Source organism: Neovison vison, chromosome 7 (genome assembly GCF_020171115.1).
Source record: "Neovison vison isolate M4711 chromosome 7, ASM_NN_V1, whole genome shotgun sequence".
In the NCBI taxonomy this organism is placed as follows: Eukaryota; Metazoa; Chordata; class Mammalia; order Carnivora; family Mustelidae; genus Neogale; species Neogale vison.
The window spans coordinates 100,225,135-100,241,014 of NC_058097.1; the positions used below are offsets into that span (position 1 = coordinate 100,225,135).

At 46.1% G+C, this 15,880-nt stretch overlaps 1 protein-coding gene across 7 annotated transcripts in view; it reads right to left on the bottom strand.

The window, feature by feature from the left end:
- DYNC2H1 (dynein cytoplasmic 2 heavy chain 1) overlaps positions 1–15,880 on the bottom strand; it is a 274,182-nt gene that overhangs the window by 48,828 nt on the left and 209,474 nt on the right. For 6 of the 7 annotated variants that reach the window (XM_044257764.1, XM_044257766.1, XM_044257765.1 and 3 more), the window contains 2 exons: positions 8,402–8,611; positions 2,120–2,209 (listed from right to left, as the gene is read on the bottom strand). In XM_044257764.1, the coding sequence (XP_044113699.1) occupies positions 2,120–2,209; positions 8,402–8,611 (300 nt within the window). Of the gene's footprint in view, positions 1–2,119; positions 2,210–8,401; positions 8,612–14,494; positions 14,551–15,880 lie in introns of those variants that run through there. The other variant, XM_044257768.1, reaches the window with a different exon arrangement.

The window sequence follows — 15,880 nt, forward strand, 5'->3', positions numbered from 1 at the left end:
CTCACCCTCTCGCCCCCATCCGCACGGCTCCAAGCTGCTCTGGGCCCTGACCCGGGACATACAGATGGCACCTGTGAGTTCCAGATGCCAGAAGTCACCGCAGGAAGGCAGTCATCGCTGTACGTTTATAGCCACATACACAAATTAAGATAGGAAAACACCATGCTCCTAAGTGGTGGCTGAAATGACAAATATTGCTATTCCCTGGTTAGAAGGACGGGAGACCAGCTAAGGTCAAGGGCCAGGAGGGTGCTTTACCATGACAATTCAGGCGAAATGGCTATAAAGGTTTTAAGAAATTACACAGTGGAAGTGACAGTGGAAAGGTTTTCGGCTGTGATGATGGGTCTTCAACACACTTAGTATAAACGATCGTGCCAGAAAATGATAATTCATGAAACACTGTTTTATATGTTAAATGCAATATTCACATGTTCACATCATATGCACATAATTAAGCACATATGCACATATATGACACAGGGTCGTGTAGGCTACTATTTCCAGCTAATAAAGACAGTTCCTGCCCCTGATAAGTACAGCGAGGAATGCTAACAAACGCGGGAACGGACACATGATCACAGCCATGCAGTCAGAACACACCAAGAACTTGGGAGCATTTCTGTTTTCCTGAGTTACTTATGGACTATTGTGTCCTTCGTCCCTACCCACCCCCTTCCCTCCTTCCTTCCCTCCCATCTTCTGCCATTTATTGCTTATGTGTGTGTCTAGGCACCGGGACAGACAGCAAATCAGTCCTGACTGATTCTTCTCTGCCTGTGATTTTAAAGTCATTTTCAGATCCAGTAATTTTTTCTCCAATAATCCTACAACCAAGAGATTAGTCATATTAGAAGCCAAACAAATGTTCTGAGGAGCTTGGCCCCTTGAATGAGGTCTCATTTGTAGAGGGCACAAGGGAGCAGGAAGGGAGGGGAGAGGAGGAGCAGAGGAAGGGACAAGCCCCTGCAGGCAGTGCCCCCCCCCCCCAGCTAAGAACAGCAAAGTCCAGCACGTGGGTCAAAGAGGAGCCTTCACCCGCAGAAGGTCAACTTCTTCTGTACTAGCATAAAGAGGAGAGGGTGGGTTCAGAAGGGTGGGACATCTCAAAGGGTCCCATTTCACAGCTTGAATTTTCTCTGTAATGCAGAATGTGAGGGGTTGGGCCAAGGGAAAGGGGAGGTGGTGACAGTGGTTTTCAGGAAAGCAGTGCACTGTGGGAAGAGGCCTGGTGGAACCAGGGGCAGGGCCAGCCCTTCCCGTGCCGAACCCTGTGCAGCCCCTGAGCTCAGCAGCTTGTGTGTGGACAGAGACGAACCCAAGTGCCCTCTTTCTAGGAAGGATGAGGCACGAGGGAGAGTGAGACAAGATAATGAAGTTTCTGAAAGGGGATAGTTGAAGTTACGGGCTGTGGACTCCAGGCTGAGTTGGGAGCTTCCAGAAAGAGACAGGGCAAACGCTAAGCAGGAAGAGCCCAGAGTCTAGTTCAAAGCTGTCCAGGGTTCAGCGGCGGAGCCGGCACGAGCGGCGACACAGCTGCAGCTGGACAGACGTGCGTCCTCGAGGAGGCCTCACGCCCACAGCAGTCGTGGTAAAGAAGCCATTGGTGCAGCAGGCGCGGCCGCGCAAGATGAAGGGAGTGGGACACCGCGAAACCACATGGGGGAGGGTGCACTGCGCACCCCGCTAACCAGCAGCATGTGCTACTCCTTCCAGAAAATGACTCTAGACCATTCCTCATTCCCCTCAGTTTTCCTGCAAGTTCCCTGACTGGTCCCTCGGAAAAAAAACTTGATTTGCTGAGAAAAGAAAAAAAAGGAAAATAGCAGCTCCCTCCGGGGAGGGGTCATGCTCTACAGTGACTTAGTCACAGCTAGGAATCGGTTTCGGTTACCGACCGTCTGACTCGCATACAGTAAACGTGTAGATCCTTCTCTACATTCCCAAAAGGTAGGAAGAGCCACAGTGAGCAAAAAACCCCACACGACCATTTTAAAGGAGTGCCCTGTCTACACTGAGGACAGCAGAGGACGTGACCTCGCGCTCTCTGCACAGCCACGTGTCCATGGGTCCCCAATGCACGGCGCCCTCCACGCGCTGCTCAGTGATGCGCTCTTACCTGGATGGCGAGGGCTCGAGCTACCAGACCACGCAGGTACTGTAAGGGATCTTCAGGGCCTTCCCACTTGCTCTGCCACGCAAGAGGACACTGCAACCGAAAAAGGGTCCAAATTAAGTTTCCATGTATAGTATTACATACAAAAGTCCTTTAACACTAATGTGATGGGGAACTATTTTAGCATAATCCACATTATGTGTATCATGAATGTATTTCCTTAAGATACATCTGCTTTCCTTTGATCTTATTATAATAAAAATAAATGACAGAGACAGCATGAATTAATCTGTTTCTCTAAAAGGATATTGTTCTAACTTGGCTATTGTTGACATGGCTATAAACACGGGAGTGTGCACCTCTTTGAGTCAGTGGTTCTATATCCTTTTGGTAAATACCTAGTAGCGTGACTGCTGGACGGAGGGTAGCTCTAAATGACGACAGATGCACGGATAAAGAGAAGGTGGTCTGTGCAGACAATGGAATATTACTCGGCCCTTAAACGGAATGAGACCTTGCCATTTGCAATAACACGGATGGAACTAGAGGGGGTTATGCTAAGCGACATCAGTCGGTCAGAGAAAGAGAAACACCATGTGATTTCACCATACGTGGAATTTAAGAAACAAACAGGTGAACACAGGGGAAGGGGGAAAGACGGAGGGAAGGAAACCACAAGAGATGCTTGACTGCAGGGACCTGTACTGATGGGGGAGGAGACGGAAGGGGCGGGCTAGATGGGGGATGGGCATCAAGGAGGGCACGGGTCGTGATGAGCCCTGGGTGATGTGTACGTGATGGATCAGTAAATTCTACTCCTGAAACCAATTCCATCACGTATGTTAACTAACTAGAATTTAAATAGAAACTTGAAAAAAATAGGATTTTTTAAAGTAACATTTTTGAAACAATAAGCAAACTGCTATGTACAAAGTAGCAAACTGTGTTTTCTAAAAACAGTAGCACACAAAGAAATCAAATTAAAATAGACAAGTTCACTTTATAAGTGGTAAAGATTAAAAAAAAGTCTTGGTTCCTTCAGAATTTCTTCAGACTCTAAACACAGAAGTATAATGGAAATTTCATCCCCCAAACCACCTTGAACTACATGATGAAGCGAGAAGAAATTTTAAAAGTACTCTCAATTAAAGTTAAATATAGGTAAATAAAACCATTCCAAAAGAGTTATCTTTTAAATACTGACCTTCTACTAACTGGTATTCTCTACAAAAACATAATTCTTTACTTTACAACATTCTTCAAGTTCATGTTCATCATACCTTTTCTACGAGGGTTTGCTGGACTTTCCAAACATTATATAAATATTCAAACTTCTTAAGTGTAATAATAGTAAGTAATTATTTAGGAGAATAATATAAGGACAAAACATCAATTTCAAACGCCCAAGCACTGCCTGATTACACAGTAAAGATACAACACCAGGGAACAGACCAACAACGCAGGAAAACAGCAATTACAAGATGACGGGAATTCACAGCATAAAAGAGCCTTAGAAATATCTGGTTTAATGACTTTACACGTGTGAAGTAAGCTTTCCTTAGAATACGGCAGAAAAGTGCCTGAACGGTGCTCGAACTAAGACAGGTGCTGTGGTTTTCAAACAGGTCCCCAGGTGTCCAAGGCTTCTCGCCCAGGGACCCAAAGGAGTGCCCCTCTCCTTAAATAATGGTCCCGTGAGCATGGCAGCGGTGACCCCGTGCCAGTCTCCAGGTCCAGGCCATAAGAAATCAGGGGTGCCTGGATGGCTCAATGGGTTAAGCCTCTGCCTTCGGCTTAGGTCACGATCTCAGGGTCCTGGGATCGAGCCCCACATCGGGCTCTCGGCTTGGCTTCTCTTTCTCTGTGTCAAATAAATAAATAAAATCTTTAAAAAAAAAAAAAAAAGAAATCCACCTCAAATATGAAGACATGAAGATATGGTAAAAGTAAAAAGATGGTTAAAGATATACCACACAAACTCTAATCTTAAGAAAGTTTGAGGGGCGCCTGGGTGGCTCAGTGGGTTAAAGCCTCTGCCTTCGGCTCAGGTCATGATCTCAGGGTCCTGGGATCAAGCCCCGCATCGGGCTTTCTGCTCAGGGGGGAGTCTGCTTCCCCCTCTCTCTGCCTGCCTCTCTGCCTGCTTGTGATCTCTCTCTATTAAATAAATAAGTAAAATCTTTCAAAAAAATTTTCTAAAAAAAAAATTCTATTATGCTTTTAATGTCTGTAGAAACTGTAGTGATGTCTCTTATTTTATTCCTGATATTGGTAACTTCACACTTCTCTCTTTATTTGCTTATCTTTCTTTTGGACTATTTAAGTAAAGGTTGTATTTCCCTCTTCTGTCTTATATTGGCTCATTACACATACCTCTGTGGTATTTTAACTTTATTTTTATTGGTTGCTTTAGGATTTATAGTACACATCTTTAACTTACTACAGCCTACCTTTAAAAAACAATAAATATTAGGTGATATTACTAAAACTCCAATAATACTAATAAAACTTCACATATAGCACAAAGTCTTAGAACACCGTACTTCCATTTCCACTTGCTAAATGAATAAAAAAGGACAAGGGGAAGAATAAACTTCGGAGTTAAAAATCTCCGCTTAAGGGACGCCTGGGTGGCTCAGTTGGTTAAGCGGCTGCCTTCGGCTCAGGTCATGATCCCAGCGTCCTGGGATCGAGTTCCACATCGGGCTCCTTGCTTGGCGGGGAGCCTGCTTCTCCCTCTGCCTCTGCCTGCCACTCTGTCTGCCTGTGCTTGCTCTCGCTTCTCTCTCTATGACAAATAAATAAATAAAAAATCTTTAAAAAAAGAAATACTGAAATGCCTTTAAAAAAAAAATCTCCGCTTTAAAAAAAAAGCATATATTCTCTTATCATGTAAATTAACAGTATTAAATTAGGGATACTGAAGGAGAATTCCAAGATCTAGAGACTCAGGATATACGTGGGCCCCCTTGTACTGACATAAATCAGCAGGAAATGATTCCCATTTGTGAGTGCAGCTAATAAAAGTCGGATTTAAGTGACGCTAGAGATGAGAAGGTAGGGCGGTTCCATCCCGGTACGTGATAAGTCTTCAGAGATGAGTATGTGGAGTTCAGTGCTCACAAAGCTGCTAAGTGCCCCTTGTGACAAAGACGACCCTGCCACTGCATGACAGCATGCACAAACGACTCAGTGGCGGAGGAGGTGGGGAGAGCACTGATGCAGGAGACACAACGCCAGGACGGCAGAATGGGCTCGGCCTCTTTACGGGACAGCCTCTCCTTGCAGCTTTAGCTTTCTGACCTAAGTGAAGGGACACGTCGAGAGCAGAGTGCAAAAGTGCTCGGAACTAGGAAAATGTCACATAAAACACAAGGTATTACTTTATTCTATGGAAAAATGCAAATCACTCACTGTTAATAATTATCATTAGGTAAAATAGTTGATGACTTTTTAAAGCACTATTTCCATGAAGGTAGATAAATTTTAAAAGAGGAAGCCTTTAAGAAAGGTTGGCGGTTTCCCCAAACATTCTATAAGAATGAACATCTTCTCTTTTCCCCCAAGATTTACAGACCAGTGATGGGGGTGGTCACAGACAGTGATAAGTGAAGTGGGGAGAGCTGGAAGGTGACGCAGCAGGTGCTTCTGCCAGTTTTTATGGGAATTCTGACTACACGATGTGTTTCTAGTACACTGGCATGCATCAGAGCCATCTGAAGGGACTGATACAATGCAGACTGCAGGGAACATGAGTGTGAGTCACACAGTCAGGGGTGGGGCCCAAGAACACATGCTACCAAGTTCTCAGGTGATGTGGACGTTCCCGCTCTGAAGACCACACTTGGAGAAGCAATGACCAAGATGATGGCATAGAAAAGAGTGAAAGGAGAAAACTAGGCAGCAGGGAGATCCTAGCTCTTACACATCTTGATGCTCCACAGTGAAGCCCTACATGCGTATCTGAACAGAGTGCATATTTGAAAGATGAAATGATTTTGTACTGTATCTTTTCAATCCATATCTTTTAACTTGTAATTTACAGCCTGTATCCTAATATGTAAAAGAAGAGTAACAATATTTAGCAGTACTGTTACTCTTTAACAAATTATAATCACAATTGGCTTTTTTTTTACAAAAAAAGTTTTAGAGGATTACCAGAAACAAAGAAGTAAAAAAAGTTGTAATTCTAAGAAAATTCTTACTCCAGTCATGTCAGACACCATGAGAACATGTCATGTACTATTTCCTACATTACATTAAATCATATCATTGAATACAGAACTTGTTGCATTCAAATGTAATAAAACATTAAATTTTTACCTTGAAATGAATGGGATAATACTAGATTCACAATTTTTGGTGAAACTCATTGGAAAGTATTGGAGAACAGTGTGGAGATTCCTCAAGAAATTAAAAATAGAGCTTCCCTATGACCCTGCAATTACACTACTGGGTATTTACCCCAGAAATACAGATGTAGTGAAAAGAAGGGCCACATGTACCCCAATGTTTATAGCAGCAATGGCCACGGTTGCCAAACTGTGGAAAGAACCAAGATGCCCTTCAACAGATGAATGGATAAGGAAGATGTGGTCCATATACACTATGGAGTACTATGCCTCCATCAGAAAGGATGAATACCCAACTTTTGTAGCAACATGGACGGGACTGGAAGAGATTATGCTGAGTGAAATAAGTCAAGCAGAGAGAGTCAATTATCATATGGTTTCACTTATTTGTGGAGCATAACAAATATCATGGAGGACAAGGGGCGTTAGAGAGGAGAAGGGAATTTGGGTAAATTGGAAGGGGAGGTGAACCATGAGAGACTATGGACTCTGAAAAACAATCTGAGGGGTTTGAAGTGGCGGGGGGGTGGGAGGTTGGGGGAACCAGGTGGTGGGTATTAGAGAAGGCACAGATTGCATGGAGCACTGGGTGTGGCACAAAAACAATGAATACTGTTATGCTGAAAATAAATAAAAAATAAATTAAAAAAAAAAACTCATTGGAAAGTAAATGTCAGAAACTATTTTATGGCTCTTGTCTTTGTAAAGGTCAGCCTAGTCTCATCCGAGTCTCATCGTATCGGACACGAGGAAGCATCTCTAGAGACACTCTCTGGGGTATAATATGAATGTGCTTTGCAAAACATGCTTGCATCCTTGGAAAGAATTTTAGCCAATTTGTTTTCAAGCAAATTATAAAAATACTTCAAAAACTGATATTTTAGAGGCTGTACTTCTCAATTCAAAGTGTAATATAGAGAGGCACCTACATAAATACCAGAGTATGCCTTTCTGCCTATGCAGAAAAGAGACGAGTATTTCAGTGGACTGAATGCTTGTGTTCTCCCCCAAATCCATATGCGGAAGCCTAATCCCCTAGTGATGGTACTTGGAGACAAGACTTTGGGGAGATAACAGGTCGTAAGGGTGGAGCCCTCCTGATGGAGCTAATGCCCTCCTAAGAAGGGACCAGAGAGAGGCTGATTCCTCTGTCCTTCCTCTGTGCTACATGAGGACACAGCAGAATGAGGTCCCTGAGCAAACCAGGAAGTGGTCTGATTATTCAGCAAGAGACATGTTTCTTTCATTCTTCTGCTAAAAGTACCTTGATCTTGCACGGGGTGACGATCCCCCTAGCCGGGAGTACACCACACTACGGATGGAGCTAGACCCATCCTAGCTGTGGGGATACATATTCGGCTTAAGCCCTAGCCAATGAGAACTTGCAAATCCTGCACCGAGAATGGTCAAGGGACCAGGCATCAACCACTAGCTACTCAGTTTGGATGAAAGCTAATCCCAAGACTTCTGCCTGAGTCACCAGGAAAAAGTGTTCTTTCTGTTGGACCTGGAGCTCAGAGACAGTAAGACTCATCCTGAGAGGGCAGCATCATGTATAGAAGACCTGCCCCGAGGTGAAATCAACATGGAGGGCACAAACCTATACACACATACGTCCACATATACCTACACACAGAAATACATCTACATATATGTGCACTCACACACCACATGACCAGACAGGCAAATAAATAACATCCTAAGATTCTCAGGACAATCTGAAGCTCCTGCACCAGGCAGCCTTAGTGCCGGCTACCCGGCTACCCCTGGATCCTTCCATTCATTCCATCAGTCACGTAATTGCTATCTGCCGTTATGTAGTTTACCTTGGGTTTTCTGTTACTGTTAACTGTAAGACTTGAAAAATGTATATGTAATGAAAGAGGCTCTTCTAGTAATGAAATAAAAACATATATATTTAATTTTGGCTTACCTTTTGGTTTAATAAAGCACTTGCCAATTTCTGTACTTCCGAACTCAGTAAAGTGGTTCCTCTGATGACTTTGCTGAGAGCCGCAAGAGACTGATGAATGCTTTGGACTAAGCGAATGGCATTAAACTGTTCCAGAATGATGAATGACAATATTGGAGATCCTTGCCGATCATTAGGAGGAGACACCTTCTGATGAATCAGGTTTGAATTCTAGAAGAATAATATGTCAGGTCAAACTTACTGAAAAGCAGCACAAATCACTGACACCAAACACTTCAAAATGAAAATTCCTTGTTGTCCCAGTCTGTTTTGAAATACTGTTGTTTTCTGGTGGCCAAGTTTATTACAGCGGTGAATATACAGGAAGGGAATTCGGGAGTTCCCCACCATGTGAAGTGGTACAGGGGTGGGAACTGAGAATGGGCGAGCCACACTGAGAGGCAGCAGTCAACACGGTCGGAAGGATGGCAGGAATGGCATCTGGAAGCCAATGCAGAGAGCAGAACAGCGACACCGTGAATGAGAGAAGAAATTATGTAATAAAATGTGAATGCTTATTTAATCCAATCTGAAAATTCCCCACATGCACATTACAGAAGCACACTACGCATGTTTTGCCCAAGATCAGGGGTTATTACGTCTTATTACAAGTTCGTGTTCATTTCTCCATCTATACTTTAACAAAGATTCTGACACCGGGATTTCTAGGATTTCTCAAATTAGTAGGAAAAATTCAAGGAATGGGAATTGTATCTGAAGAGCTCATATGGTTAAGAGGGAAAAAAATTACCTCCAATAATATTCTAAATGTGCCAAAATACAATCAAGAGATAAGTGCAGGTAGTCCCTTTCTCTTACCTACTTTACATTATCCTAACTTTCTTTATATATTCTGCTTACAGGCCTGGTTAAGGATCCCTTCTCTTTGCTCTAATGCTGGCCACATTCATACATCCCACGAGAGCACTGTCTTTTTCACCTGTTGAGCATGATAAATAATTTAATAACATGATTATCTAGCGTGGCTATTGCCATTAAATAAATCACCATTAAATAAATTTTACTGGCTTTAGAGTATAAGATTATACGTGAAGGCAGATTTAGATTTAGACTAAGACCTCAAATTCAGACATTTTTGTTTCTATTATTGCTATACAGGCAAACGTCAGAGATACTGTGGGTTCAGGTCCTCACAACCACAATAAAGCAAATATAACAGTAAGTCAGGTCAAATGAATTTTTTGGTTCCCAGTGCCTATTGAAGTTATATTCATGCTCTACTGTAGTCTCTTAATTGTGCAATGGCATTGTCTCAAAAAAAATGTATACAGCTTAATTAAAAAATACTTCATTGTTAAATTTGCTGACACCATCTGAGCTGGCCGTGGGTCCTGAGCTCTGGGTGGGCAGGGGTCCCCCTGTAGTGCTGACGGCGCCGCCGGCCGGGCTGTGGGCTGCAGAAAGTCAGGCGGCCGCGGCGAGCTCCCAAGACAACCAGGCAGTGGCTGTGCGGATCTGCTCTCCCATCAGGATCGCGTTCCTGCAGCCCCGGAGGCCGGCCATGCATCTTCTGACGCAGGAGAACTTCTTTCCAGACGGGGGTCCCCCCGCTCAGACCCGGAGCTGCTCCATCAGCAGAGCCGACGGGACACTGAGCCCTCTGCTGCCGTTTCAACCAACTTCGCGGCGCCTTCCCCGGGAGGTTCCAGCCCGAGATACCACCGTCTCTGCCCAGCCCCGAGCAGCACATCCTCCTCTTCCGAGTTTGCTCACTAGACGGCCGCTGCCCAGCCTGTGGCAGGCCCCGCGTCTGACTGGAGCGCCCTCACTGTGTCCACCCCGTCTGCAGCCGCCTCCCGCCCCGAGCTCCTGACCCCTCCGAGTCTTCCTGAGGGCGGGAACCAACATCACCACGAAGTCCTGCCCGGGCTGCTGCTCTGCTGTACATCTGATGGCTCGTGAGCCACGACGTTCTTTACCGCATCGAGCACAGAGAATCCCTTCCCCTTCCTCCGCCCAGACCCGCGAGAGGAGCCACCACCCACGGCAGCTGCCACTCTACAAAACCCGTTTCTTCTGTGGTAAGACCCGAAAGTCGGAGCGACGCCTGGATCCACGGCCACAGGCCCTTGAGCGAGAGTCCCTTCACGGTCTGTGTCCCTCGGAGCTCTGGGGTGACCTGGTGCCCTGTGCACGAGCGGTAACATTTGCCACGGAACCTTCTCATGCAGCAGGAGGTCTCCCGGGCAGCCTTGAGAGACTCCGTGCACCCCGGTGTCAACAGCAGCAGCCTCATGCAGGCTTCGCTGTCCCACTTCCAGGGCACAGGCGGAGCTGACCGAGTGTCCTCTGTGCGGAGGCCCGCAGAAGTTTGGGACCAGGCAGCGGCAGCGGCAGCGGCTGCGACTCAAAGTGGCCAGCTGCATTACTTAAGCAGACATACTTGGGTGAGAGATTTCCCACCAGTCTTGGATCCATAATCCAAGAAAACAGCTCACTGTACTAAACTTGTTAGGAGGGTGATTTAGGAGAGCATAAAAATGCTTAAAATTCAAACAGGGTTCACATAGGGACTGCGGTTTACAGATGTGCAGTATGTGCAAAATGCAAACTGAATTTCAGAGACTTAATATGAAATATCACATGAATAGTTTTCTCTACTGACCACATGTTAAAATGCTGGTGTTCTGGATCTATCGGTGACATAAAACACATTAAAATTAAGTTCCCGCTTGCACTCACTACAGATGCTATCTACACGGCCGTCTGGTTTCACGTCCTGCTCCCGGCACACAGTCCTGCTCGGGAGACTAGCCAGTAAAATGCTGTGTGTCAGCAATAAGAACAAAAGAACAGAAAAAAATAGCCTGGTCTCAAAAGTGACTAATAAGATGAAAAAGCATTGGAAGGAAGAAAAGAAGAAGGCAGAATGCACTCTACGAGCTGAGGGAGGTCAGTCCGCCGGTGGAGCCGTGTAAGGCAGCAGGAGACTGCGTGGCACACTGTAGTCTGGACGGCGACACGGTCCACCTCAGCACCTTCACAAACCTTTCATAAAAAATCACATCAAAATAACTAATTCTAGAAATAAATGCAGCTACTCTGCACACCCAAAAGGATGAAGTAGAGAGAGAACTCATAGTAGGAGCGGTATGTTATCATTTTAAGACAAAAACGTGTGAATAATTCATTGTGTTTTCTAATTCATTGTATATGCATACCTTCGCTAAAACTGCCATGAATAACCACAACATGCAGACAGCACGATTTCTGGTGAAGCGACCGAGGAACTACAGTTGTATCTTTTGTCAGCTGATTATTATAAAAGCCTTCTCTAATGATTAAATACAAATGAGTAAACTGTGTTCCTTTGAAGGACGGCCTTGACATTTTAAAGTTCATCTTGTCATGAAAAAGCTGAGTGTATTCAGAGAAAATCATTAAGTGATTATGGAGCTGCTGGGGGAAAAGGTTATGGGTATTTTAAAACTTAACTATTAAAGCGTCTCTCAGGCCAGAAAAATGACCCTAATTTGGCATAATATGGTTGTGAATCCAGGACTTCTGTGCTTTAACTGAAATAATTTGTAGGTGGGATACTGTTTCAGACTCCGGTGACATGGACGACACGCAAAGTGGGGTGGTTTTGTGATTGCTAGAGATTTCCGAAGACGGCTCTTTGTGGGAGAATTTCCATCAGGAGAGGAGACTCTAGCACTGACCAGGCCAGGGTTTGGCAGGCGTGTCCACAGAGGTCCCGAGAGGAGCTCGGTCAGGCTGCGCGGCCATTGTCAACCCAGCACACTGTTGTAGGGAAGGGCTGCAGACGGTTGACAGACAGGTAGGATGGCTGGGCTTCAGTCAAACAATTTCCAGGAAGGGAGGTGTCCCTCGTGCGGGGGCTGGCCAGCCTCTCAGGGACACTATCACTTATTCCAAGTGTCCTGGAGATTGTGGTGTGAGTCCTTTTCACGTCTGCAAAGCAGTGAAATCGGTAAGATCACAGTCTCTGTGTGTCCATGGCTTATGAAACAGTGATCAACAGCCAGACAGAGGCTCCCCCACCCGCTTATATGATCATGTCTAGGTCCAAGATGTTTTTTCTACGATAAGGAAGATATTAAAAGGACTCAATATACCATCCATTTAAAAAGCAGAAAAGGAAATGAGAAACAGAAACAAAGAGGTGGGTGGTTCTATAAGAGTCACAGAAAAGGGGGCAATATCTTCATTTCCATGGGGTAGAAACTGTGTTTTGCCCTCCAGGAACTCTTCATTCTTCTTAAGATAATCATTTCCTACAATCTCTCTGGGGCGGAAACAGCGTTTCCTAAGTCTTAGTCCATGTGGTTCTACCAGAGTTTACTGAATTCAGTTGTAGAAATTAGTATGTGACTAAAGCTTCCTAAATACGAGCACTCCGTTCTCCTGACAACGGTGCCCGCCGATGAGACAGCGTCCATGGCTGCGACAATTCTGCTGGGTCTCCTGAGAAAGACGTGCCTGTTTCCACTAGACTTGGACCTAAGAGATCCTCAGGTGGAGAAGAGGTGTGGCCATTCTGTGATGATGGAGAAACAGCTCTTTCCGTTCCACACACTTCCGTGTTCTAATGCATTACAGAAGATAAACGCACTCCTGGTCAGAAAGGTTCAAGTCTGACATATCCATGCTACGTTGTGTCTCTCTAGAAGCGGATTTCTGACAAGACAGTGGGAGAGAGACAGCAAGGCAGGAAACAAAAAGGGAAATAGGAAATAAACAGTCCTGTCCATCTGGTGAAGGGGAGAAAGATCTATGGAATTCCTGGCATCCCATTTCCCAGAAGAGCCAGCTGCGTTGTTGTCTCGTGTTATTGCACCTGAAGTCAGGTATTAGTGACAGGATCACGCCAACGACCAGAGGGGGCAAAGGAAACCAAATGTTTCGACGCTCATTTTATTTAGTTTAGTCACAACTAAATGCGTGTTCACTGAGCAGAGGACATGTGTGTGCTCACGGAGTCAAATCCCACTGCGGTCACTCACGCCGCGGACGGGAGCGGGGGCAGGTTGGAGTTGGTGCGCTGGAGAGATGGACGCTGTCATGTCCTCTGAAAACTGAGAGGAAGCTAGAAAGTGCTAATTAAAAAAAAGAAAATCTTTTGCTTTAAATTTGCTAATATTATGTGCCTTGAAAACTTCCTGGCTCTGTTTGCTGCAATAGTCACGGACAAGCACGCCAAGTAGCCCTCCCCACTGGCCCCAAGGAGAAGGGCATGGTCGCCCTGGGGTCAGACGGCACTGTCAGGGGCACCCTTTGCCTTGTGGATGCGACCCCCTGCTTCTCCCATCAACCGTGGGTATGCAGAATAAAATGGCCCATCAGTAAGACCACGTTTCCTCCCGGGAGAGGATCTCTCGCAGGCTTTCTGCTCCGGGACGCGGTGGCAGCCGTGGCTCTGCCACTCCGTGGAGCACTCGGTGGGGGTGGGGTGGGGTGGGGTGTGGGGGGAGGTAACAATACAGTCGCACAAGAGAGACGTCCCCCGGACTGGGGTCCCCGAGGGAAAGGTGACTAACATTCCAGAGCAGGGGCTGTGTGCCAGGCACACCAGAAGCTCCCACACAAAGGTGTGCGGTCACATGGCAACAGTTTCAGCAAGAGAAAAATCAGGGCGGGATGGGTCATGAACGACGACAGTGTCACTGAACTTAAAAATGTCATGCAACATGTCCCTATGATGAAGGGCGACCTTTTCTTCAATGCCCCCCTGGAACTGGGACCCTGAGGGCGCACTGGCCCCCAGAAAGACAGCCAGACGACCCACGACGCTGTGCGGGCGCGCACTGGAAGTCTGACAGAGCCCAACATCCCCGTGTGCGAGTGAACTGCTTCACAACGTCAAGGCTGAAGGGGACACGCAGCTTCTGGCCAGGCAGCGCCTGGACTCAGCGAGAAGAAACAATCCCAGCACCACACAACACACCACCGCACGGCGAGAGGTGGTCAACAAAGCGGTCACTTGAAGGACGCGTGCGACTTACTTTATGACCACGCAAAGTAAGAAATGGAGAAGTCCAGCTTCTGCTTTTGGCAGAGTAGGAGGGGGCTGACAACAACTGTGTCGACTGAGATGCTAAGCAGATTCTTCAATCACCAAACGCAACCTCGAGAGAAGAGATAGTCACTTCAACAGCTAAGTGCCGAGTATCCCATCTTCATCGCTATGAACTTTCCCCGATCACAAACATGGTGTCCTGGAGCAGAGAGAACTGTATGTTCATGACCTCACGCTAAGTGGTAAGTGTGCTGCTATTGTCCTTGTCCCGGTCCAGGGCCTGGCCTCGAGGGTGTCTGGTGAGAGCCGGATTGAGCGTCCTGTACAAGCAGCCAGACACGCACAAGGTAGACAAGGGGCGGGCGAGGTGCCAACGCCCTCCTTCTAGAGCACATGGCTGCCCCTAATCTTCCCCTCCAGAGAGGCCGTTCCACGAAATGTAACGGGCTTGCATTCCCACATACATAAAATCCCTCAGGAGCCAAGCCATCCAAGAGATGGCTCCAAGTTTGGGCTTCACCCCGTTGACCTGTAAGAGCCCAGGGAAACAATGCTCTGGTCTCTCCAGCACCTTGGGGCTCAGGAGCTCAGTCAGGGTCTACTCGGAGACCCCGTGGCCCTCTCAGAGAAACAAGGATATGTTCATTTTCTTTCTGGGTAGAGCAATTAATTGGACAAAGGCCTACAAAGCTAATGCTCATGGTGTGTGAGGAGTCACACAGGCTGGGGCTTTTTACAGCAACAATGAGAAGTCGGGAAGGCTTTTTACTTCTCCATACTAAGAGTGGGCAAACGGCAAGCAGGACACTCCAGTCCACCGATGCCGGAGAACCAGAGCGTCTGCACTCACAAAACGGGGCTGCGAGACCAGGGAGCCAGTCCAGTATTGCTCAGGTGGAGGGGTTAGGAAGCCCCCAGAACTGAAATCCCAAACCAGGATGCTCTTGGGAGAAGAGCGAAAGAGAAATAACCACCCTCTGCCCCAAGGACAAGAAGGGAGACTGTGGGTGTTAAACTTGGGCTGTAACTAGAGTGGGGGAGTGTAGGCGTAGGACTCTCTTCTCAAAACTAATGGGCACAACTAGAACTTTAATGCTAGTCTGTGCGCACTACGTCAGAGGTTCTAATGCACTTTAAGAGGGTAATTTAGTTTGTACAGTTCCAGAGCAGGCCTGTCTCAAAGTATTTGAAGGGCACATGGTCCTGACCCAGACCGAAATCAAACCAAACCCCAATTTTACATTCTAAATTGAATGGGGAATATAATTATAGCCTACAAATAATTCCTTCAGGTAAAACTACCAAATAATCAGCAGCTCATGGCTAAAAAAAAAAAAAACAAAAAACCCAAACTCTATAAAGATGGTATGCTATCAAGTTTTCACATACAATGTAGAAAATAATTAAATCCACAAGCACTTCAGTTTTTCTAATAATCA